The sequence below is a fragment of the Elgaria multicarinata genome, chromosome 9, assembly GCF_023053635.1.
Source record: "Elgaria multicarinata webbii isolate HBS135686 ecotype San Diego chromosome 9, rElgMul1.1.pri, whole genome shotgun sequence".
Taxonomy (NCBI): domain Eukaryota; kingdom Metazoa; phylum Chordata; class Lepidosauria; order Squamata; family Anguidae; genus Elgaria; species Elgaria multicarinata.
In genome coordinates, this window is record NC_086179.1 from 85531890 (window position 1) to 85559152 (window position 27263).

At 43.7% G+C, this 27263-nt stretch overlaps 1 protein-coding gene across 1 annotated transcript in view; it reads left to right on the forward strand.

Moving 5' to 3' along the window:
• The window catches only part of ITPR2 (inositol 1,4,5-trisphosphate receptor type 2), a 286514-nt gene that overhangs the window by 209337 nt on the left and 49914 nt on the right, over nt 1–27263 (forward strand). The window contains exons 45-47 of the mRNA XM_063134243.1: nt 1700–1822; nt 21978–22085; nt 24229–24421. Coding sequence (XP_062990313.1) covers nt 1700–1822; nt 21978–22085; nt 24229–24421 — 424 coding nt within the window. The remainder of the gene's footprint in view (nt 1–1699; nt 1823–21977; nt 22086–24228; nt 24422–27263) is intronic.

Sequence of the window (27263 nt, forward strand, 5' to 3'; positions counted from 1 at the left end):
TGGAAGGTGTTGGGAAGGCCTAAGTTCTTGGGTTGTTTAAGCATAACCTCAGCCACATCAAAGCCTCTTACTAGAAAGCAGCTTCAGTGTTGCTAGGGCCATGTTTGAAGGCCTCTCTTTAGGGTCACCCTTCAGCAACTGTCTGAAGACAGCCGGTGGCAGTTGTGAACACCCCTATCCATGTAATGTTTCACACTCTTGCCCCGTTCAGAAGACATCTTAAACCAATGCTTTAACCACGGTGGTTAAGCCAGAAAGGCTGTTTTCAGAAGACACCTTAAACCATGGCTTTAACCACGGTGAATAAGCCTTTTTGCCTTCGTCACCATGGTTAAAGCCGTGGTTTAAGGTGTCTTCTGAACACAACCTGGCTTTCTAGCTTAACCACCATGGTTAAAGCCACAGTGGTTAAGGTTCTGTAAACCACCCAGAGAGCCCTGGCTATGGGAGCGGTATATAAGTGCAATAAATAAATGAATAAAATAAAATAAAGCCGTTGTTTAAGGTGTCTTCTGAACACAGCCTGGCTTCCTGGCTTAAACACCATGGTTAAAGCTGTGGTTTAAGATGTCTTCTGAATGGGGGCACTGTCTCAGACCTGCACATGGCTTGCTTGTGAGTGAGGGAAATGGCTTGTGTCAGCCTTGACTCTCCAAGACCAATCAAATGCCCAAGCCGAGTCAACAAGGACTGCATGGCTTTGTATTTTGTATGTGGCCCTCTGGGAACTCCTGTCTTGCCTCCAGCATAGCTGCAGTCCGACCTCAACACTTTCCCATCCCTTTTGTTGTCCGCTTGTGCTGCTAGCTCTTGGTTCCTTAGCCCAGGCCTTCCCAGCATGAACAGCAACAACGCTTTACCACATCCATTCCACATCCTCAGCCACTCTCTTCCAACATACAACCACCACACTCTCACATACACTACACAGTGTAGACAGCAACAGGAGCTCTGTCAGACTTTTCCTGTCATGGGTTTTGGCTGATGGTTCCCAGCTTGCGCCAAGACTGAACAACTGGTGTGACTAAGGGGAGAATACCCACCTGCCCATGACTCATGAAGAAGTGAGTCAGTCCGTACTTCATTTCAAATTAGTTGCTGAACAAGGATTTGACACATGAAACTGTTCCCATTCACAGTTGCACATACAGCTCCAGAGTTTCTTACTAAAGTAGAATCCGGTAAAAATGCTTTGCCATTTAATCTTCTTTTCCCGTAATACTTCAGTTTACACTGCCAACTTCTAAAATATCCATTGTGAGCTTTTTTTTCTAACTGAAAAACCAAACATGTTCCCCATATATGTGAGGTTGCCTGAGGAAAGAAAGATTACCTGACCTTTACAAATTATTTATATCGCCGGAAGCAAGCAGTTGGATACACCTATTGATCAGCAACTTGGAAATGAGGAATTTTACTGCCTGCTTCTTTGTTAGTTCCCCCCGCCCCGTTTCTTTTAGTGGGCTAGTCTTTGCTTTTTGCGAAGAATAATCTAAAACCATATTTCCCCCTGGAAATTTCTCCATATTCACAGGGACTAGATTTTTAAAAAACTGAACATTGGATTTATATATATATAGCTTCCCTTTATTTGGAAAATTCATGTTATGGTATCTCCTTTCTTGAGTAGACTCTTGACTTTACTACAGGGAGTTAATTGAACATAACATGAATATATTTTGTTTCAATTGTTTTAAAGGTGGATGTAATGAAGAATGCATACAATCAGGGTCTTGAGAGTGATCATGAGGAGGAAAATGGAGGAGACGACAGTATTTCGCCAAAAGATGTTGGACATAATATTTATATATTAGCTCATCAGGTATGCCATTGCTTTGTCCTGTGACTGCTCTGCAATGCAATCCTATACGTATCAGAATAAAGTTGCATTGAGATCAATGGGACTTACTACCAGGTAAGCAGGTATAGGATTGTTGCCAATAGGAACTGACCTGTAAAATGTTTTTACGGCTGTGTGTGAGAGAGCCAGACGGTCAGACAGACAGAGATTTGTGAAATGTTGGTGTGTTGCACTGAATCTCTGGGTGGTAGCAGCAGCTGGTGCTGCCAATGCTCATTACTAAAAGCAAAAAAAAAAGGAGAAGAATTTCTTGTGTTCCACCAGAAATAAAACCCTGAAAGAGTTTTTTTAAAAAACCAACCCACCAGGAACAGTAATAGAATTCAGTATTTAAGTTAGATATAAAATTACCACATGTTTAAGGAGACTTGTTAAGAATAATTGTAAACTGAAGTCACAAGATATCCATATAAAAACCCTGGTTAATTTGATTTTGGAAAATATTTTATTTATTTATTTGTTGCATTTTTATACCGCCCAATAGCCGAAGCTCCCTGGGCGGTGCACAAAAACTAAAACCATTCAAAGTATAAAACAAGCAGTATAAAAACATGATACAAACAGAATAAAAACCGTATATAAAAGTAATTAAAAGCATACCATACATGATTAAAACATCTTTAAAACATCCTGAAAACATTCTATTATTTATTTTTATTATTATTGAATTTATATCCCGCCTATTTTCCTGTTAAGGAACCCAAGGCGACGTACATAATCCTCCTCCCCTCCATGTTATCCTCACAACAACAACCCTGTGAGGTAGGTTGGGCTGAGAGTCTGTGACTGGCCCAAAGTCACCCAGTGGGTTTCCATGGCCGAGTGGGAACTAGAACCCGGATCTCCTGACTCCCAGACCAACACCTTAGCCACTACACCACATTGGCTCTCTTACACCACACTGGCTGTTCCATAGTTATGTGGGACCCAGACCACTGAATAATCAAAGTAGCTAAAACTAATTGGTTTCTTGAGTTGTGTCAACTGAAGCAGCAGTGCTGAAGAATCAGAATTGGTGTGCTATTCTTCCAGAATAATTCTGAACAAATATGCTTGATTTTTATGTCTATGCAAGGTTCTACTCATTTTGAGTGTTGAGATTAAGGAAATTAGATCTGTGTTGTGCTCCAGGATATTAACAAAATGAATGTGTTCTGTTGTTTTAAAAACATGTTTAAATTTGCGATATACTAATTTTGTTATGTTGGGTTGGGGGAGAGACTGGTGCTGATATTCATCAAATGATAGATTTCGAGTAGGGATACTTGAGGAGTTCAGGGGCTCCACCTTCTGGAACTCACTCACCTGACCTGCAGCCCCTGAATTATGTTGCAGCTTGGAACATGGGGCAGTATCCAACTGTGTCATTCCATGAGCACAAATGATGTTACGCTAACGGAAAATGGGGCCAGGCCTACACCTTGTGGCAAACCATTATGATCCCATCGTGGTAACTCTTGTGCATTTATATCTTGTAGGACACACAATGCCATATGTTGCAGTATTTTGGATAACATGGAATAACATGGAATTCAGTATTTTAGTTAGGAACCCAAGGCGGCATACATAATCCTCCTCCTCTCCATTTATCCTCACAACAACAAACCTGTGAGGTGGGTTGGGCTGAGAGTCTGTGACTGGCTCAAAGTCACCCAGTGGGTTTCCATGGCTGAGTGGGGACTAGAACCCAGATCTCCCGACTCCCAGTCCAACACTTTAGTCACTACACCACACTAGATCTGGAAGTTCAATGAAAACGAAATTAATTGAGTCAGAGAAGACCTCCTAACTCCCTCCCACTCCAGTACACAGCCACCTACTTCACCTTACCTCCCCTTTCCCCTTAACCTGCTGGTGGTGGTGCAGTAGCACTTCTGGTGGTAGGTAGGTCCTTCTTTCCTTCATTCCCTCCCTCCCTCTTTTGACACATATGGGTTGTTGCTATCCTAGAGAAATGAAGAGGAAAACTCTGGGAAATGAAGAGGACAGCTGGGATCAACTTCCCACTGCCAAAGCCAGATAAAGGGGAGGGATAGAAACCTGCCTCGTTGCAGAAGCTGTTGCTAGGTAAGGAGGTTTGGGAGGCTTGGAGAGAGGAGTGGGAGGTCACGGCAGGACTGAATGAGAAAGCCGGGCTCCCAGGGGGTTGGGGAAGGGATTTGGATGCTTTGCGCTCTTGATAGGGTTCCAAAAGGTCTTGCAGATGGGTATGGAAATGACCAAGCTGTTCCAATAATAAGGCTTACGTTAGGTGTCATTTTCTTGGTTGCGTTTCTTCTGTGGGAGTTTGGTTAATGCCTCAACTCATTGACTGATCCATTGAAGGTTTTGCCATTACCAAATAATTAGGATGCAATCCATGAGATGGTTCCTCTGCGTATGATGCGTCAGTATTTCTTAATGGTTAGCCAGGCAATTTGGCTCAGTGATGCAGCTTGAACCAATGTCAAAAACCGGAAGTAAAGCCTCCCCCTTACTTCTCCGGGTTCTGTTCTTCGCCATCAAAAGACATTTCAATCTCCTGGTGGTGTCCCATTTCAAACAAATCAGTGCAGGGAGTCCAGCAAGCGTACCAGATCCTTTGTCTTCCTGGCCTTTATTTAGCAAGGGGCTGGACTGATTTTTGTTCATGCAAACGAGTGAAGATTATTAATGAAGTACTATGTTTATCACTTGTTTATTTGCTCCTTCCTCTAAGAAGCTTGGGATGGTCTATGTGGGAGTAATTCTCACAACACGGGATTATGCTCACAAGAAAAACTTCGTATCGTAGTTTGTGCTGAGTGACAGTGACTGCCCAAAATTACAAGTTGGGCTCCTTGTACCCAAGTCTAACTCTAAGAGTGTATCCACTGCGCCACACTGACTACGTATAATGCCTCATTAGAGGATGTCCAGGTGATACATGGGGAAATTGGAGCTACACAGCAAATTTGCTTCAGTTTTTCTCAAGCGGCAAGCAGAAAAATAAACTATTCCATATAAGGAACAAGAGGAATTTGAGTCTCTCAGTAATTCCTGAGAAGTACCATTTTATGGCAGCAGGTTGTATCCAATAATGGCTTTGCACTAGCAGAGAGTATTTATGCGCGTGCAAGCAGGGCCTCCTGTTTTCACCAATCCCTCCTACCCATTGCAGCGCCCTGCATCATCTTCCATGCTGAAGTATTTGAGGATCACGGGGGGAGGGCCTGCCGTGGGTAAGGGGAATTGCCTTGCACACGTTGTTGTGTTTTCTATTAACAAAAAGACGCCATTGGGGACAATGCAATGTACCCACTTACTGGATTGTTTTAATCATATATATTGAAGCAGGGAAACCAGATGTGAAAAGGCTGTGCTTTTGTCAAAGTCCCAATCTATTGCTAAAACGAGAGAACTCTGCTTCTTAAAAAATTAATACATAATTGTTAATATTTAAAAAAAGCAAAACACCAACTACTGGGTTGGATCCAGACTACATTAATCATGGTTTAGTGATATTAAAATCTAGTCCCATTGATTTCAACAGAAATGTGTTATTGATTAAGGCACAATCCTGTGCACATTTAGATAAGAAAATGCCTGACAACTCCCAGCATCCTCTAGCTGGCATGCATAGGATAGCATGCTTAGTCTGGATCCAACTCCCCCCCTTTATTTAATTATTTATTTATTACATTTCTATACCGCCCAATAGCCGGAGCTCTCTGGTCGGTTCACATTACTAGAGAATCTAAGCAAAATGTGCATATACAGGCCCAATATAAACCCTAAACCTTCATAATAAAGTGTCCACCTCTAAAACACTCTGTTAACACTGAACCCAAATATCACTCAACATTAAGACATCAAAGCAATCTCTGCTAATCAATGGTACCTTCTCAAACTGGGAGGAGGTAATGAGTGGGATATCGCAGGGCTCAGTCTTGGGCCCAGTGCTCTTCAACATTTCTATTAATGACTTGGATGAGGAGGTGCAGGGAATGCTTATCAGATTTGCAGATGACACAAAATTGGGTGGGATAGCTAATAACCTGGAAGACCGAAGCAAACTTCAAAGTGATCTTGATAGGCTGAAGCGCTGGGCTGCAAACAACATGAAATTTAATAGAGTTAAATGCCAAGTTCTACACCTAGGAAAAAGAAACCAAATGCACAGTAACAATATGGGAGACACTTGGCTCAGCAATACTACAAGCGAGAAGGATCTTGGAATTGTTCTAGATCACAAACTGAATATGAGCCAACAGCATGATGTGGCTGGAGAAAAAGCGAATGCTATTTTGGGCTGCATTAATAGAAGTATAGCTTCCAAATCATGCAAAATACTGGTTCCCCTGTTTTCAGCACTACTTAGGCCTCATCTTGAGTATTGTGTCCAGTTCTGGGCACCACACTTCAAGAAGGATGCAGACAAGCTGGAGGGGGTTCAGAGGAGGGCAGCAAGGATGATCAGGGGTCTGGAAACAAAGCCCTATGAGGAGAGACTGAAACAACTGGGCATGTTTAGCCTGGAGAAGAGAAGGCTGAAGGGAGACATGATAGCACTCTTCAAATACTTAAAAGGTTGTCACACAGAGGAGGCCCAGGATCTCTTCTCAATCATCCCAGAGTGCGGGACACGGAATAATGGGCTCAAGTTACAGGAAGCCGGATTCCGGCTGGACATCAGGAAAAACTTCCTGACTGTTAGAGCAGTATGACAATGGAACCAGTTACCTAGGGAGGTTGTAGGCTTTCTCACATTAGAGGCATTCAAGAGGCAGCTGGACAACCATCTGTCAGGGATGCTTTAAGGTGGATTCCTGCATTAAGCAGGGGGTTGGACTCGATGGCCTTGTAGGCCCGTTCCAACTCTACTGTTATATGATTCTATGTCCCAACACCCCCATAACTTAGGGGTGCTGAACCTTCTTCAGCCTGTTGGCCAAATTCCATTTTGGAAATGCTCCTGGAGGCTGCATTCCAGTGGCTGATGATAAAATACCAGCATATGTAGCTTAAATCTCTTACTTCCAATAATGAAGCGTTAGGAGAGGCATTTCAACCTTTTAGAATGGGGTGGGGGGAATGCACAAAAACTAGGAAACCACCAAACCATTGGTGGTGATAGGAAAGGAGGTAGAGCCAGAGGAAAGGTGCGTGGCCATCTGGGAAACCCCAAAGGCCTGAATTGGTATCCCAGGAGGGCCAAATTTGGCCCCCGGGCCTGAGGTTCTGCACCCTCAATATAACTCAACCTGTAAAACCCAGCTGAATCTCTTGTCACTCCAAAATAGCAAGCAGAAAAGTAGATCAGATCATTCCCAACCCTACTCATCGGTTAATCAGAAACTAGGATTGTGGACATAATAACATTCTGAACTTGAAAGGATGTGACTTTTATACCCTTGTGAATAAGCCTTGTTATCGATGCTTGCTACAGTCTGCTTGCTTAAGTGACCTCATCTCTGTCATATTTCTTGCTCTGCTTCCCATAATTCAGCCCTTCACAACAAATGACCCACCCAGCCTGAATGCAGCTCATTGGCCACATGGCAATAAATCTTTTGTTTTTGATGCTTGCCTGGGACTGGCTTCGCTCCATTGGTTTGTGGGTTGCAGGTCCTGCAAGCCTGCCATACTTAATATAGCTTAGTTTGGGCTTTTTATTCCAGCAGGAGAGACTCCTGGATTTATTTGCCCTCTGCTGTGCTTTGCAATCTCTGTACTGATCTTAGGGAGCAGGAGAAAGTTGACTCAACTTCCTCTTTTGGTTATCACAGCCTCGTACAGCGGCAGTTTATTTCGGGGGCACCCAGACTCTCGGTTTCTGTTGCTGTTCAAAGGGCAATAACCAGTTCTGCATTTTGTCACCGCAGCATCCTTCCCTGCCCTTCCTTGTGGTTGATCTTACCAGAAGCAGAGGACATTCTTGTAAGTCACTGACCTTCTGTGCTTAGAAAGTTATAAATATGTCACAAAGTACAGTGGTAAATAGGATAGCACTACATGCTCCTTGAGGATCCATGGACCAGAGGCACAAAGAGCACATCAAAGGCAAGATGTGGAGGTTTTTCATTTTTCATATGTCATGACCTCCTACATCATCATCACCTCCTCCTCCTCCTCCTCCTTCTTCCTAGTATTAGTGTTATATTATTTCTCCACCCTCCACTTGCCACTTTAGGTCACTGTTCCCATAAATCACGAATGACTGACTTCATTTCCCTCTTGAAACTACTGCTTCCAGCAACAGCGACGTCCTACCTCCGTGGGTTAGTAGTTAGAGCCTGTGCTGAAATGCAAATTTTAAATGATAACAGCTGAAACATTTCTGTGAGTTTAGCACGTGTGGCGTAATTTCCACACCACGGTAAAGCACTGGCAGGGTGGGGAGGGGAATTGACTGGAAATCCAGCCTGCATGTTGCAGACAACGTCATCAGATACTTCATATGACATTTGTGTGTGTCTTAAAAGCATTTATACCACATGAACAGTGTTTATTATCTACTGGACAAATGCCTGTCACCATGACTAGGGAGGTACATGTTGTCTATGTGTCACTTTGGGACAGGGTGCAATGTGTCTTTGTGCCCTGCGCATGGTGACACATTATACCCTGCATAGTGTGAGGGTCATTGGTCTGGCCACCCACTGTCAGAAGCGATGGGCAAAGTTTCCCTCCATTCCATTGTACCCCTCCCCCACCAAAAATACAGTGCTTTCTTTTCCTTTCTCCATACATCCCAATGGCAGTTATTCCAGATGGGAGAAAGCCAAAGAGTGCACTCATGGGTATCACAGGCAGGTACATATTCAAAACCTGGCAGTGATTAAGTTCCAGAGCAACAATCAGGGAAAGGAAGCAGGAGTTAGGCAGAGCTATTGTACTATAGACAACTTGTCTGGTCTAGCGAGTGAGCTCTGAGGCTAGGATTTTATAGGACTTCGTGGACAGGGATTAGCTCTTGGTATCAGCTGATTGCTGAGGTAGGCTGGTATTGCAGGCTAGGTGGCACTCTCAAAGCATAGAGCTTAGCCTGCATTCTGTTCTGCTTCTGCTGTGATGAGACCTTAACATCGTTTGGGTACTGGTAAGGCCTGAGATGCAGGGATCCCCGATGGATCGGGTTTTCTGGCAAGATCAGGCTTCAGGAATGGTCAGCAAGGTCAGGTTTTAGGAATTGAAATAGAACAGCACCACATAAAGCTTCAAATGATGCTAGGGCTGGAAGCTAAGACAGGTCTGTCTCTATGCTGTTCCAACAAGCAGCAGATTGTGAATGAGCCTTAAGTAGGGATTTGGCTTCCTTTAGGCTTATTAGCCTCACCTCCACACTGACTTCGGCCTGTTTTCTTAAAGGGGCCTGTTCTGTTTTAGCAGCCTCAGGCGGAGTTGACACAAGGGTGGCTGTGGCGTGCTGATGTCTTCATGCCTGGAATCCTCTGAGGATGGCAATGAGACCCCCTCTGAATGTGTGGGTGGGGGGCAGGGGAGGTCCCTGCGGTCTTCCTGAAGAACAGGGTCCTTGGAAAGTAGAAACCTTTTTCTGTAACAGAGTCCTCTGCCTTAACTGAGAGTGAAAACTTGGGATCCTTTGAGGATGAGGGTTCAGGGCCCTGGACCATGATGGTCTGCCAAGCTTATAGTGAAAACAAATCACTGGTGGAGTAGGAGGTAAGGCACCAAAAACCTGAATACCAGGAACCCTGGTTTGAGACACATGTACATGCTTGGAACGGTAATGCATGTTCTATTAAAAACAATAGGTAATTTTAATAATCTGATGTTAAAAGTTGATTAGCTGAGAGCATTTATGTAAACCTAACAATCTCCTGATGGCTCAGGGGCAAGGTGAAAACATTCCCCTGCTACCGTTAAAAGAAATTAACACATGTTATGATATCAAGGCTTTGTATTGTTCACTGTAAACAAACAGCAGCTTAAACAAATCTCTCTCCTGATCATCATTGATAAAGTTCTTAAATGGAAAGAGAGAGTGGTTTTTATTTTGAATAATGATGAAAGTTCTCCCTATTTGCTCTACAAAGCATAAATAGCAATCTGAGTTAATAGGTAACTCTAAAGACATTCTCCTCTGGTAGTAATTTTTAGCGAAATGAAAGGAGTAAGTCATTTGGTATGGTAGATTTGCCTTGCTAGACCACATTTAGTAGCAAGATGGCCATAGACTGATCAAACATGCCACAAAATATCTTATGCATGTATCAATATTATTCCCTGAGTATAGTAATAGAGCAATGCATGGGTAACTTGATTTCAGTCTTGCATGGCTACTTTTTGCTTTTTTTTGCTTGTTTCTTGCTGTGTTTCCCTGTGATCCACCAATGCATTTTAAATTTACAGAGTAAGATTTCATCCACAGGATCTCTTAATAATTATCTGGAGTGTGCATTCTTATTTTTTTATTTATTTATTTATTACATTTATATCCCGCCTTTTTTCCTCCAAGGAACTTAAGGCCGTGTACATAATCCTCCTCCTCTCCATGTTATCCTCACAACAACAAACCTGTGAGGTAGGTTGGGCCGAGAGTCTGTGACTGGCCCAAAGTCACCCAGTGGGTCTCCATGGCCGAGTGGGGACTAGAACCCAGATCTCCCGACTCCCAGTTCAACACCTTAGCCGCTACACCACACTGGCTTAAGAACAGAAGAAGTAGTCTTGTTGCATCAAACCAACCTAGTCCAGCCTCCTTGACATGAATCCCAGCAACCAGCAAATGCTAGGTGTCTCAAAAGAAATTGACCAGTGGCCCACCAGTGGATTGTGATCTACTTTCTGTACACCTCTAAAATCATGCATTTCTGCCAAATGGGACAATTTTGATCGTTATTGAGCGACAGATACACTGTGGGGTGTGCAGACATTGTGCTGGATCCCTCCTAACTGCAGTTAAGAAATCAGGAGCCAGCTCTGGGAACACATACCCCCACCATGCACCTGCTCTTCCCTGGAGCAAATCCCTCTCCTCCTCATCGGCACTGACACTAAGTACAGCTTCCTTTTAAGCCAGGATCTAAAACTAACCTTCAACTGCTGTTTCAGATCCTGGTTAAGGGGGGAAATTGTTCCAGCTTGTGACTTCTTAATTATGGTTAAAGGGGACCTAGTATAATAGTTCCACATGCTCTAGGAGTATTTGTGGGTCCTGCATGCTATTTGAAAATACACACACTCACACAAGTTGATGCGGGTACTTGAAACACTATTGGGTAGGAAATACTCATTTAAAAAATGATGATGACGATGATCAGGGTACAGGTTGCTTTACAGCAGGGGTGCTGAGCCTCAGGTCTGCAGGTCTAATCCAACCTGCTTGGGGTCCCAATCCAATCCTCTGCAGTTTCCCAGATGGCTATTCCCCCTTTTCATGGCCCCACCCACTTCCCCTCAGTTCTTTGGTTTCCTTACTTTTGTGCAGTTTTCCCCATCTAAAATGCCTCTCATAGAATCTCATAGAATAGTAGAGTCCAACCCCCTGCTCAATGCAGGAATCCACCTTAAAGCATCCCTGACAGATGGCTGTCCAGCTGCCTCTAGAATGCCTCTAGTGTGGGAGAGCCCACAACCCCCCTAGGTAACTGGTTCCACTGTCGTACTGCTCTAACAGTCAGGAAGTTTTTCCTGATGTCCAGCTGGAATCTGGCTTCCTGTAACTGGAGCTCATTATTCCGTATCATGCACTCTGGGAGGATCGAGAAGAGATCCTGGCCCTCCTCTGCGTGACAACCTTTTAAGTATTTGAAGAGTGCTATCATGTCTCCCCTCAATCTTCTCTTCTCCAGGCTAAACATGCCCAGTTGTTTCAATCTCTCCTCATAGGGCTTTGTTTCCAGACCCCTGATCATCCTGGTTGCCCCCCTCTGAACCCCCTCCAGCTTGTCTGCATCCTTCTTGAAGTGTGGTGCCCAGAACTGGACGCAATACTCAAGATGAGGCTTAGTTACTGGCAGTAAGAGCCATAAGCTACAATATACCAGCATTTGGGCCCTGCCCCCTTTGCCTATGGCCCTACTCTAAAACTGGATTCAGCCCCTAGCCTGAAATTGGTTCAACACCCCTGTTTTACATAATGTCATAAATAATAAGGCAAGTCTCTGCTTTATGAAGCGTACAGTCTAACATTTGGCAGTGGCAGAGTCACGTACGGAGGAGAGGGAGAAGCACGGGTTGAAAGTTGAATACACGCAAATACAGTTACACATACACAGATTTCGTTTCAGTTGGGATGAGTACATTAAAAGGACATTCCTCCCCACTGCAGAAAACAGGCGGCAAAAGACATATACATGCATCAACACAGATATGAGTTCAAACACTGGACATCTAAAAGCACGTGGGCTATTTTCAGAAGTGCTCCCCCAACTTTCTGTACGTAGGAACTGTTTATGTAGACCGAAAAGGACTGCATTCTTATTTGCAGATATATATTTTTAAAATGTGCTATAAATAATGAAAAGCAAGATGGTAATATTTTGGAGTCTTAAAATTTTGCTTCTCATACAAGGCACTCCTGCTAGCTTCCTCTTGGGAAGAAAACCCCCTTGGCTCCCGAAGAAGTGGAATTTTGCTCCATGAGCTGAAGTTCTGTGGCACCTTTTTCTGAGTGTGCCGCTCCCTCTCTGAACATCATTGACAATCAGTTGACTGCAGTGCCAAAGCACAGAGCTAATACAGACCTGTCCCAAGAAGCATGGCTCCCTGGGGACACACATCGTTGCTTGCCAGGCCTGGTGCTTGTCAGAGAACTTTTATGCTCTGCATGTTTGTTTTTGTAGTTATCATCCTGATGAGACAAGGTAACAGTGTCAGAATGACACCAGCTAATTAAACGTCAGCTGAATCAGAAGCTGTTGCAAGGCACTTTGTCTTGGATTGCTACAACTGAAACGGGAGGCACAGATGTGCATCACCCACCTTGCGGTTCATTAAAATGGTATATAACTCTACCTTCAGCTTGCTCTCAAGATCCAGCATGGATGATGCAACAGGGGCTTGACACTAATGAGCCCCAGAAAGATTAAACAAATGTCCGTAGATGCTGTTCCATTGCAAACCGAATCTTTGGCAACTTCTTCTCTCTACATCTTGTTGACTTTTCCCCCCTTAGAGTATTATCCTTTTGTGTCATTACTTAGCCCAGAGTAAGGCATGTAATCCAACACTGTATATCCTGTTGACTTCAGTGAGACTCTGGTAGAGCAGAGCAGGCATTCACTTTCTCATTTCAGAAGTTTTGGCCCATTAACTTTTTGTTTGTATTAATTTGTCACATAGCCACAGAGACAGCCCATATAACGATGATAAGCAGCGCTGTGCTGGAAGTTCCACTAGGCACTTTTTCATAATGTTCATGGTGTCTTGGACCAGACAAGAAGCCCCCCCACAATCTTCAGCAGGGTACAGAAATTCCTAAAAATGTCAGGGGCAGGGGATGTCCGCATAACGATGGGTAACGGAGGCTCTCCTCTCCTCCTTTTTCCTATTTAAAAATTGGTTTGACTGTTATGGCAAGCAGCGGCAGCACTCGTGCCCTGTTCTGAGGCCATTCCCCTCACCCCACAATGTCTGCGTTCACACGACATGACAACCCAGCCTCGTGAATATGACATGCAGGGTGGGTTTTCCACAGATGATCGGGCTTACAGTGGGCTATTCTCCCCCTCTTCCTCAGTCTCGTATCTGGCCCCGGCAGGTATCCCAGGGACTTGGGAGCTGTCTGAATATTGCCTTTTCCCCGGGGTGGCTATGAATCTGCGCTGCGTTGGTTCTATGATGCAGCCACTGATTCGGAGCCATCCTGGGGCAAAGAGACGAAGCCCCACAGCAGAAAAATCAGGGACTTTACCCTGACTTTTCCTGGCCAAGCAAGGTCAGCGTGGCTCTTCCCTGTCTGTCCTTGCTCACTGGGGGGCATTCCTGGGTGAAAGGCTACCTCTCATTGGTCACTGGGAGGGGGAGGGAGAGGCCCACTGATTCTAATGGCCACCAGAAATCCTGCGCTGCCTCCATTCATGTAAATAACTTGCCGCCATCCCACAGCAGCGATACTTGGCGCCGTGAAGGCAGCTCCTTGGTGGCAGAACCCATCTAGTCTGCTACAAAGTCCCCTCCTTGCTCTGTTCATGACTCTTGTCATGTTCTATCGCTCGGCCCCCACATTTGCACAGTTCTAATGGGAACAAAAAGGGAGTGGCTTGTAGATCTCTGTGGAAAAGATGTGCTGGAAATATGGGCAAGCGTGGATTTGAAGCAGGGCACTCCCAAAGGCCATGGCAATTTATGAAACCCTGTAGATGACCTTGCTAAAGGGGTGATCTTGACCCCTTTTCCCCACCTGTCAACAGTCAAAGGCTGTCAAGTCAGCCTAAACACGGTCTCATTGAGTCAGTTACCTTGTATGTTTGACCGTTGAAACATACAAGGCAGTAGACAAGGCAAGACTATATATTGTTGACAATCAGAGTTGCGCAACTGCACAACTCTGAAAACCCAATATCCCCAAAGGAAGACATTTGGGTTTATTTGTGGGGGCAAAAAATAATAATAAAAATTCTTCCCCCTTTTATGCAAGTGGGAGCCCAATTTATTTTTATTTTTTATAAAGGGGTGATACCCTCTCCAAAGTGCATCAGAGGAAGGACTGTCATGGAGGCATGGGCAAGATTGCTCAGGAAGAGTGGCTGAGTGGCTCACTTGCCAATGTCCACAACCCGGGATAAATGACATGGGTTGTCAGGGTGGCTTGTTGCCCACAACAAACTACCCTGTGGGAAGTGAACCAGGTTCAGATGAAACAATAACCCCCATGGCTTGTTCCACCATGGCTTGTGGAGGGTGGTGGTGGAAATGTCCCCCCAAAATTTGTTTACACATTTCTCCATCACCACCCTGAAATGTGCCACAAGTACCTCCCCACTTTTGCAAATGGGGCTGCAAATGTAACCTCAGTGTCAAACACCCAGAGAGCTTCAGCTTTGGGACGGTATATAAATGTAAAGGAATAATAATAATAATAATAATAATAATAATAATAATAATAATAATGAGGAGGAGGAGGAGGAGGAGGAGGAGGGGGAGGGCTGTCACCCAGTTAAAAAAATAGTTGATTAACTGTTTGAATTTTAACTAATGAATTAATCAAGCAAGTCTGCATATGCTTGCATATGAATACAATAATGGTTCTGCAACAAAATGCTTAAATGCTTTGTAGATGAAGCACACATGTCTTGCAGCAGGCACTATTTCTGTAGAGGCGTTCTCCTCCTGTGCGAGTAAGAAGGGGAAGGCTTCTTCTAAGATGGTACATTCAATCTGCTATATTTGTATTGTAAATGTGTTTTCCATGCGATCAGGATCTCCTTCATAACTGATGACAAGATATTCTAATCAATTACCTAACAAATCAATCAACTAAATATTTCAGTCCTAATAATAAGGCTATCATAACACTAAGGCCAGTCTACATTAAGATAAGAGGGTGGAGAACTTATTAGCCCTTCTGGATAAGACCAAAGTCTATATTATCCAGCATCATGTTCCAACAGGGGCCAGCCATACATTTCTTGGAAGTCCACCAGCAGGGCATGAAGGCAATAGCTTTCGCCCAGTATTTGTCTGCAAAAAATAACATTTAGAGCTATGCTGTCTCTGAACATGGAGGCTTCTTTTAGCTATCAACAGCCACTGATGTGATGGTGCATACATATTATGGCAGGAGTAAGGGTTCAACCTATACAAAATCCACCCAGGAAAACTCTCCTACAAGACAAGGAGATCAGCCATTTCTGAGATCTTCAATAATAATAACAACAACAACAACAACAACCCACCTCTCCCTCCGGATCGAGGCAGGGAACAACACCAAACACAATATAATACATAAAATTAGTTAAAAGAGCATATAAAACCAATAAAATATTAAAATAACAATCACAGCATCTTAAAATTCTTAGGTTTAAAATTCACCTGGGTAGGCCTGCCAGAAGAGACTAGTCTTTACAGCTGTCTTAAACTCAGAGAGAGCATTAAGTTGACAAATCTCCTCTGGCAGGCCATTCCACAGTCTGGGGACGGCAGAAGAAAAGGTCCTCTGGGTAACAGTTGCCAACCTAGTTGTGGCTGACTGGAGTAAACCCTTCCCTTTATCCATTTAAACTCTTTTTACACCATATGATATATCCTTCATTTGAAGACAACTGGTGTCCATTTTATTACCTTGAACAAGGTAATAGAATAAAAAGTATTAGCTAAAGAAAACATTCTTCAAACCACCACCAGTAGTCTGGAAGATATTAATTCTACCGTATTTCTTCGATTCTAAGATGCCCTTTTTTCCCAAATAAACATCTCTAAAAATGGGGTGCGTCTTAGAATCGATGGCGTCTTAGAATCGAAGAAATACGGTTTGATACAGTTGTTACCTATATCAATAGAATTAGTACCTAGATTCCAGTCATAAGCTGTTCAAAATGTTGGGGTATATTAGGGTGACCATATTTTGGAAACCAAAAAGGAGGACAACACGGTTGCCCCCAAGGGGGCGTGTCCAGCACCAAAGGGGGCGTGTCCAGCACCAAGGGGGGTGTGCCCACCCGAACATAGCCTTGGTCACATGTCTGATTTTACAGCACACATTTAAGACAAATCTGTTCTACATAACATTTTAATGTTAAAATCACTGAAATAAAGAACAAGTGAGAGATTCAATGTATCTGAAATTAACTTCACTCACTCCTACTTTTGTAGGTTTTGCTGTACTTTGAAGCTTTTGCTATACTCTGTGTGTTACATTCTCCCCTTCCCTCAAATATATTTTCTGACTATCTTCACTCATTGCAAGCTGCTGTTGTTGTTAACAGGGTTTGCTACTGGCCCCAGATCTGTTTCAAATTTGGTATGGCTAAAGCTCTACCTAAAAGCTATCGTGGTGCCAACTTTAATCTCTTTAACTTTAAAAATGACGATTTTAAAAATAATAATTTTAAAACCTCAATTTTTTAAAAAAATCCTAAAAAATCAATGGATGAACGGATCTGTTTCAAATTGGGTGTGGCTAAAGCTCTACCTAAATCCTTTCATGGTGCAAAGTTTCATCTCTTTATCTTTAAAAAGGACAATTTAAAAAATAATAAATTTAAAACCTCAATTTTTAAAAAATTCCTAAAACATAAATGGATGAACAGATCTGTTTCAAATTTGGTATGACTAAAGCCCTTCTTAAGAGCTACCAATGTGCCAAGTTTCATGCCTTTATCTTAAAAAATGATGGAGTTATAAGCATTTTTGTTAATTCCCATTAGAGCTCTTTGTAAAAAAATCCGGATTTCCCCCCTGGATTTGCCATCAAAAACCCGGACAAATCCGGGCAAATCCGGTCATATGGTCACCCTAGGGTATATTCACTGTAATGGATTGAACTGTTTTAAATAAGCTGCAGGTATTGAACCCAATCTAGTTGTGTTCTCTTCAAACTTCCAGGTGGATTGTGCTGATTGTGGGGTGTTTTTTAAGCACATGTCAATTGCATTTGTTGAATCCCAACTCAGTGACTTGTACAGGATCAAAGAAGAACTAAGGACACAATTTTGTACTGTTGAATCTCTATTACTGTCAAGGATACATGGATCTGAAAGAAAAGAATGCACCATTCCCTTTTCAAGCCACGTTTGCAAAAGATGCGGGGTGGGAGATACCTTTTTACTTGCAAATCAAATAGCTGTCACCCAGAGGTTATGGAAAAGCAATAAATGCACTATTATATGTTTATGGATTCCCATTTCAAAGTAGCCTCACCCAAAGTCACCTTACTCTGCAGTGCACCTTCATAGTGTGCTCAGATGGACATGCAGTGTAATAAACCAGCCTCATTGTTGAAACTATACCTTGTTGTTGATACCACATCGGATGACCTCTGCTAAGTTGGAACATGCTATCTGAGATGAGGTCTTAATCCAAAGGCAGCACTGGCGATTTTGTCTTAAAGGGAATCTGCCCTAGAATTTTTACAAAATGTTCTATATTTTTCTTTCAGCTGTCCTGGAGGGTTTAAGAATTTTAAGTCTGGGTGTTTTTTCTGCACTTAGAAAAAGCATGATCTTCTGATCATGTGTAAGAGTTTTCCTGTGTGAGTGTTCACTTTAAAGAAGAAGGAGGAGGAGGAGGAGGAGGAGGCACAGTCCTTAATGAAGGAATTTGTTCTTCCAACACATTTAGTTCAGCAGTCCCTGGAGTGATAGACATTAGCATAGCAAAGATCCTTAGTAGATAGGATAATAATTCTAAATGCAAGTTAGAAAATTGAAAACCTCATTGATTAACCCATAAGGTCTTCAACTGGTGCATCATCATGACTCACAACCTTCCCTAAGGGAGAGTGGATATTTTTATTATTTTATTCCACCTTTCATCCTCCTTTCCTTGTAATGGCTTACAATAAAAAACAGAAATGAACAGTTGTTTAATTTCCTTAACAATAAACACATTTTAAAACCAGTGCCCCCATTATATTTGGGAGACAGAAAACAAAGCAGGTGAGGGAGACAAAGATCAATGAGAAAGAAGGAAGAAGGCAGCAAAGTCCCTCTGTATTCATCCACACAAATCTGCGAAGTGCTCAGACCAGGGAGTGACTGGGTTTGGATGGTCATGTAGCGGGAAGAAGCCATGATGGCTTCTACACCTGCCCCCACGCATATTGCGCACATGACACCATTTGCATTATTCCCTGTGATGCAGTGTGGGTTGGCATATCATCTGAACCTGGTGCACAGCACTGTGGGGGTAGCTTTAAACCCACCCTACAGCCCCTACTGCAAGTTGTGGGTTATAGGGTGGGTACGATGCCAGCCTCATTGCACTGCCCACTGGGTTTGGATGACGTGCCAACCTGCGCTGCATTATGGGGAGTAATGCAAATGGTGAGCACACATGCCACATGTGCAGGGCAGAGGGAGAAGCCAAAAAGGCTTCTTTCCCCCAGTATGATCATCTGAACATCCCTAGTGAGTTTGACTTGGTAACTTTTATAGGGGTCAGGGAATATCACCTGGAATGCTCTAACCTGGATGCAATGAGCCTTCCTACATTGGTGTGCCTGGTCTCCTGCTGTTCTCTCCTTTGGCCAGTGCTGGGTGGTGGCATACAAGCTAAATCCCCACCTGATGATATACCTCAGATCACCAATTTAATATCCATTGCAGCACGTCCAAGCATACCATTAGGCAAAGAACTCAACCGCTGGCAGGTGCTGTGGAGCGGTAGCAAAGGGTAGGAAGCCCCAGTTGTGTGTGCTATGAAGCCTGCCCAGGGTCCCTAGTAGGCTAGCATACTGCCTCTGGTGCTGTGAAAGATGCTGTTCCATCACCAGTGTTGAAGGAAGATTCAACGGCCAATCCAACTGGTTTTGGTACATGGAATGGGGAAAGGCACCATCTTATTCTTTGCCTCATGTTTTGGTCTGACCCTGTACCACTCAGATCTTCATATACATTGAGTTCACACTGAGTGCTAGGTCCAGAACCAAGGCTAGTGACTGGAGGAGGCCAACAAGGTGACTATGGAAAATAATCTAATGCTGGGGTTGTGGGGAGGGCATGGCAGACTGTATTCTTACCTTAACAAGCAAAGGCAGAGATAGCAGATTGATTCCACTTTGAGCCAAGTGAAATTCTCCAAAGAAGTAAAATGAAAGAGAGGCCTAGTTTCCAGTGGCCTAATCCGTGCCGCTCTTTGCCAGAGAAAGATTAGCTCTTTCTGAGCTCTTTCACTTGCTGCAGAGAACGTAATCAGCCTAATTAAACCTCTGAATATTTGATTCCAGGGTCCCCTGTTGCTCAGTGATTCAAGCCCTGCTGTTCTTAGTGTGTGTTAACAAATTGTTTGCTGTGTGGTGGGGTTATAAAGCCATATCGGCTTTTGGAAGGGAAGTTGCTGTACATCTAACAGAAAGCTCTCTTCCATTTTGATTGGGACATGGGGAATGGAAAGATCATTATAATTATTACAGGCAGTCTGGCTAAAAGTGTTTAGTTAAAATGAGTTCTTCCCACACCCTTTCCTTTATTTATTTATTTTTAAATCACCTTTTCAAACTTTTAATTCAGAGGTGGGCAACCTCAGGCCCTCAGGCCATCTGGGGAATCCTCCAGGATTCCCCAGATGGCCACACCCACTTCCCCTGGCCCCTCCCTCTTTTCTGGCTTTTGTACCGTTTCCCCCTAATTCTGAAAGGTTCAGAAGCTTCTGCTAAGGCAGTAAGAGCTTTATATTACAACATGCTGGTACATTTTGTATTTTTGGTCTCACCTCTTTTGCCTTTTTGCCTTCATACCCACCCACCACTGGAATGCAGCCCTCGAGAGCTTTTCCAAAACTGAATTCGGCCCTCGGGCTGGAAGAGGTTCCCTGCCCCTGTTTTATGTGTTGCCACTTTCATTCAGCATTCTCCAGCAATTCAGTTCTTGCCCAAGCAATAGGCCTTTCATCAGGGTTGCATAAGCTTAGGCCAATGGGCCCGATTCAGCCCAGCTAGGTTCCCAATCCAGCCCTGGCCTCTGGGAGTTCCCAGATGGCCCCTTCTCTCCCTCTGGCCCCAGTCGCGTGATCTCCAACGCAGCATAGGCTTTGACCAGGACTCTACTGGCACTTCCCTCTTGGCAAAGTGCCAGGGGAGGTGCACAAATGGCAAAGGGTCCCACGGCATCATTTTGATAAAGTATTTCGAGCTGAGTTTGTCAGATGTACAGGAGGACAATGTTCACACACTCTTAAGAGCTGTGTAGAAGAGGGAGCAGGGTTGGCAGCATCAGGCAACAGACAGGGCCCCAGCAGGGCTCACCATCGATGGAGTAGCAGCCGCCACGGATGGCTGCCTTATCCTTCTGCTGTCCCTGAAAGGATTGGCCCTCCTTTAGTAGAGCTTCCTTGTAGCCTGTGGCAGGGGCAGCTCCTCCTCCTTATCTGCTGCACTTATGGAAAGGACAAGCAGCGGCTGCTGTTTCCACGCCAACATAGATTGATCATTCCAGGGTGGGAAGTGTGTCTTGAAGCAGCTGCTGCTGCTAACTCGCCTGCCCCCTCCTAGGCAGCAGCCATGCTGCCAGACACTCTCGGCGCTCACCTGCTCTGGAAGCTGCATGAACGAACAGTGATGGTGGAAAGAGTTGCCACCATCCCCAAAAGGACAAGCTAGCTGCAACTCCTCCCGCTGAGAACAGCTAGGAGCAGCCCCTGCAGCCCATCTTCTCTGTCCGTGAGGTTGACCAGGAATGTGTGTGTGCGTGTGTGTGTGTGTGTGTGTGTGTGTGTGGTGACATCTTGCTGAGGACCACCCAAACCTGAGGCCAGTCCTGAGAGGGAATTTCAGCAGGTGTGGTTTTCCTTGCCCTTTCATTACAAGCTGTATCCAAAAATGTCCTCTTTGTACACTACGTGATGCTTTTTATATGGCTTTGATACTGTTTACTTCGTAATTGCAACTTCTTTGGTGAAAGCCATGAAACGGGAGTCATCCATCACATCTTGCTCCTCTGCTAACATTATGTGAAGACATTCCTGCCTCCGTGACCCCCGTCCTATCATGCTGCATGTGGAGTGCACAGTGCTGCCATTTTCTGTTTCATGAGACCTGTTGGTCATGGCAGTGCAATGGAACACAAGCCATTTTGAATATGCATTGGTGGTCTGTAGGAAAGGGGGGGAAATTGTGGGCTTCAGGTTACGCAGCACTGTCCCATAAAGTATGCAGATTTTGAGAGCAATCAAGTGAAGGTTAGGTATGTCTAATTCCCATTGAATTCTATGGGATATTACACTCAGTGAAACTGAGGTACACCCAACTCCCTATATCTTGTGCCTTTTACAGAATGCCCACAGGGGTTGCCCGCTTTATCTCTTTTAGCTTCTGTGGAACGTTATTCAAAATATGTAGCTTGGCTATCAAAATGTAGCTGAAGATTCACTTGTCCATAATGGGCTTTCTCTTTAAAACAAAACATTGATGTTGTTTTCTTCCAATATCTTCTGTTTGTTATTATTGAGTGTGTATGTTAATTGAAGATGGGGTAATCTGAATGCATAATGACAGGGAATTAATTGCATGGTTTCCCCCCACTTTTGCTTCTAGTTGGCTCGTCACAATAAAATATTGCAGCACATGCTGAAGCCTGGGGCTGATCCGGAAGAAGGAGATGACGCTTTGAAGCACTACGCCAATCACACAGCACAGATTGAGGTAAGGGATTGCTTACTGAATAGGCTAAAACATTTTACTTTCTGCTGCATAGAAGACTCATTTCCACTGTTTTTTACCTAAAAAATAACACTTGGTCCCATCCAGCAAGGCAATTCTTACGTACATATGACCATAGCAAGCTGCTTTGTTCATGAGGTCAGGAGACCGTTGTGCCACATGGACCTGGAAATGGATACTCCTTTGGTCTGTTTGTTTTTCTAGGTTTGTAGCTTTGAAGGCCCTTGCCCCAAGGTCTTCAAGCAGGTTTGCACGGGAATCCTAGCATGTCAGAAGAAGTGTGCTGTGCAAATAAACCTGACGTTTCAGCTTGTATCTCATGAGGAAGCTGGCGTAACTGACAAGCCATTGCACACATTTATCTGGACAGTCAACCCTGAAACATTTTCATCAGCACAGCCTGTTTCAGCATTTACCTAGGTCATTTTAATTGTTAACGTTGCATACCAATTTGGGCCCAAACTGAAGCCATCCGTCAAACTTCCCTAAATTTCAGGCGTTGACAGTGTAGAACCTGGACTGTCACAATCTTCTTGATTAAGTATTTGGATGGCAAAATGCTGAGACTCTTTGCTCAGGTTCTGAATGCTAATTGTAGGGGAATTGTGGTCCCGGCAAGTAAACAAATAAATTCTGTGGAGAAGGACTTCATCCTGCATAATAATATATGTCCTTTCTGTGCTTCCACCTTCACTGCAGAGTTGGATTCTGGGTACCAAATTCAGAAATTAGGCCACACTTTAAAGTTCATGGGCAGATGCAATTTGAGACCCAGTGCATGAGGCCTCAGTCCTGGAGCATGTGAAAAATAAACCGAAAAGGCCCTCTAATTATGTGCACAGGGTATCTTTCCTCACCATTGAGTGCACATAGCAAGTGCTCACATATCTGGCATTAGGAGGAAGAGCTGTCACATCAGAGTGCATGGTTTCCAAGCAGACTTGAGCTCCAGAACGTCTCATTTTAGGAATTAATTACTGGAAGGGGAATACTTGGAGCTGTAGTTTTAACTAAACTAATGACATTGTCCTGCTTTGTAGAAGCCCTGGGGCATGCATGGGACCCCTGTGGGAGCCTGTCACTTATCTCTGTCTCCCCACATTATGTAGCATAACTCAACGTTTGTCAGAGCTGCAGAGACTACCTGCATATGTGTGCAGGCACTACTCCCACAATTTAGAACCAGTTGCCTAGAAGGGTGGTGGGCTGTCCTCGCTGGAGGTCTTCAAGCAGAGGCTGAGAAGCTATCTGTTGGGGATTGATGGCCTATGGCCTATGAGGTGCCCCATCCAATTCTGCGGTTTTAATTGGTTTTCAGTGGGTCCACGGATCAAATATAGGCACATGGCTTGATCCATAGGTCCACTTACTGCTCTGTGTAGAAGGATAGGAGGCAATGGCTCACTCCCATGTCTCATGTAGATCTTGCAGTTCATGAGATCAAGACCTTTCATTCCCTGACATCTTGTTTTATTGTTGTGATTGTAACGGCCTTTGTGCCATAGACAAATAAAATGTATTCGACACAAATGTCTAATGGCTGGGTACAGTTTTATAAGTCAAAAAACCCTTGCCATTTCACACTTCATGTAATAATTATGTTTTTATTGTTGTGTTTTCCATAAATACTACTAGTTTTGCTTTGCTTTTGGGATATGCCAGCCTTCCCCAATATGTTGCCCTCCAGGTGTGTTGGACTGCCATTGGCCATGTAGCCTAGGAATGATGGGAGTTGCAATCTAACACATCTAGAGGGCACCAGGTTGCAGAAGGCTGGTGCATGCTGTTTTCCAAACATTTCTATCATCCTTTAGAAACATGCTTGGGATTTTGGAAAGCAAAGTCGGAGCCTTTTGCAAGTTTCACAATAAACGGAGCTGAAAATCCCCCACAGTGGAGCTTGCTGACATCTGTCAAAGAATGACTATCTCTTTGCTCCTCACTCCCTCAAAATTAAGGAAATTTCCCATTACTTCTTGTAGATAAATGGCAGCTGTGCCAAACTACATTGTCCTAGCTTGTCCCTCTTTGTCCGTTTTTCTCCTTCCCATGTAAGTCTGAAGCAGCAATTTATATATGATGTTCAAACCTTGTATGCATCTGAGTGAGAAACCTGTATTTGCAGATTGTCCGTCACGATAGAACTATGGAACAAATAGTCTTCCCTGTGCCAAATATCTGTGAATTCTTGACGCATGAATCCAAGTACCGTGTGTTCAATACTACCGAGAGAGATGAACAAGGAAGCAAAGTGAATGACTTCTTCCAACAGGCTGAAGATCTGTACAATGAAATGAAGTGGCAAAAGAAAATCAGGAGTAAGTACAGGACTTAAAAGCCCAAGAATTTGTCCGCTTGATAGCTGTCATTGAAATGTCAAGAGCCTGATCTCCAACTTAGGGGAAATGAGTCTAGTCCCCTGATCCTGGACTGTGTGAGTTTGCCCATCTTTAGTGTCATTGTAACAGTCATGTGTCACTTGCATACCGAAAAGGAAAGATAGTAAAAAAAAAAAAAAACATTTGATGAAGCAATTTCAGACTTGGAGTTACTTTAGTTTGTATCTGTTAAAACAGCAATGGAGTCTGAAATGAGCATCTTTTCCTTTTTTCAATATCCTCCGCTCAACCATGGGTATAAACCATTAGTTTAAATGATACGTTGAAGAATGCATTAAGCAATGCTCTGATTCTTGCTTTTGCATCTTATAAATATTATTTCCCCTCTTTTCTTGTGTTAGAAAGGCCATGTGGAAACTATATCTGGTAAAGACAACAGTTGAGTCACACCAGTGAGCATCTTTAAGACATTGGCCTGGTTCAGATTATCTTCTAGACCATGGTTGGGAATTTGCTGCTGCAAACCTTGGCCCTGCATGCTCCCCCCACCCCTCTCCTCTCCCTCTGTTTTTTGTACATGGGGAAATGAATGAAAGCTTCTGCTTTCACTTTATAACAAACACAGTTCCATATTACATGCACAGTTGGGGAGCTGTGGGTGGTTTACAAAGACTAAAAACCTTAAAAATACAATATTATGAATAATAAGAGAACATTTCTGCTACAAACATATAAAAAGAGCAGACACACACATACACACACACATACACATATCCAAACAATCCCATGACCTGATTAAAAACCTATCATATGTTGCCAAATCCTTGGGAGAAGAGGGAGTAGAGAACCTGGTGTTGCAAAGATAGCAAAGTTGTGCTAGGCAGGCCTTGCTGGGGAGTTCATTTCATAATGAACTTTTGCCACCTTCCGGGCCTCCCTTAGAGGAGGCACCTGGAGAAGGTCCTTGGACAATGAACGTATGTATGGGTAGGTTCATGCCAGGAGAGGCCCTCCATCAGGTACTGTGGTCCCGATCCATTTAAGGTTTTATAGGTTAAAACCAGCACCTTGAATTGGGCTTGGAAATATACAGGCAGCCAGTGCAAGCAGACCAGAACCAGTGTTTTATGTTCAGCATTTTGCACAAGCTGCAGCTTCTGAACTGTATAGAAATGTAATAAAAGAAATGAAATCAGGAAACATTGTCCAGAGAGGTGGGTAGGTTAAGCATTGCTTATTTTATATCCCCGGCCACATGCATTCTGGATCTGAGGATGGCTGGTTAAGCAGTTTCTCCAGATATTAGAGTGCTAAGCAACTCATTCTGTAAAGTTTATCACGTAAGCCATGTGCTGGCCAGTCCATTCCTCCACGCCCTCTGAAATCAAGTGGAGCTGGTTCAGTAGACCATGTCGAGGCTCTAAGCTGACTTGATGTGTCTCCATGTGATGCTGTGCAGAACAAAACAAGAGACTGTCATGTGAAATGATTCCCAAAACTTCTAGACCCAGAAATCAACAACAACTCATGCTTGGTCACAAGTGAAATCTGAGCACTTGATCTGAACGGACTCTAATTGCATTCAGTTAAGAGTAAGCCAAACAGATTTTGGTTTATAAGTTTTCTACTTAAAGGCTGCAGGCCCATCTCTCTCCATGAGGAGCAGAGTGCCAAGAAGTTTTTTTAAAAATTGGCTGTTTGTAGGATAGTCTATATAGCTTATTAATGGGTGGCTCTTTCAGCCTTAGTTCCCAAATTACTTCAGTATTCCTAAAGGTTTTACGTAAATGGGAGATTCCCGTGCTGAAGGTTTTGTGAGAGCACAGTTCTTAAGAGTGCTCCAGAAAGTCCCCAGTCCAAATATCACCTCAGCAATGAACTCTGGCACACTACTTTCTTGCAGCCTTAGCTTCCTTTATAATTTGGGGATAGTAATACTGACCTATCTTATAAGGTTGCCGTAAGGTTGGCTGAGATAATAATGGTTGCAGAGCATTTTAAAAATGTTTTATTACTTTGTGCCATCCCGGAAGCGAGACGTGAATTCCTTTAAAATGCAAGTACGGCCAGCACTATTTCTCAGGTGATGCAGATTGCCAACATGAGGCTTGTTCAAGCATTTGATTTCTGGTTTTTCCCAACACTCAAGGAGAAGGAGCACCCTAGCCCTGCCCCTCCTCATACACTGCCATCACCCTCAACTCATGGAGGATGACTCTCCGAAGTAAAGAACCTCCTGTATCCGTGGAGGCTCTTCACCCAAGCCAGAACACTGGAAAATCAGTGTTGTGGCTCACGTGGACAGCTTCCATGGATACAGGAGACTCTTCTCCAGACCATTGCCCTCCACAATTTGAGGGCAACAAATGCACCGAAGGGGAGGGACAAGACTGGAACACTCCTTCTCCTCAGATGTTCAGAACAACCAGAAACAAAATGCCTAAACAGGGCTATGATGTCACATTTGTGGGTGGGGGTGAAAATGAAACACAGCAAGGCAATTTTCACCAATAATAATAATAATAATAATAATAATAATAATAATAATTAATAATAATAATAATAATTTTATTCTTTACCCGCCTCTCCATGTTGATCTACTGCACAGCTGGGCAACTTGCAGCCCTCCAGATGTTTTGGCCTACAATTCTCATGATCCCTCATCTTAGCTATGTTGGCTGACAGGAGGTTTAGGTTGAAACATCTGGACTGCAAGTTGCACTGGTCTAGTGTAATGCCCTTGTCTGGCCATGGCTCTCCAAGGCCTCATTTCAATATGGGAATGGGCACAAAAAAGTTTTATTTCAAACCTTCTGAGGCC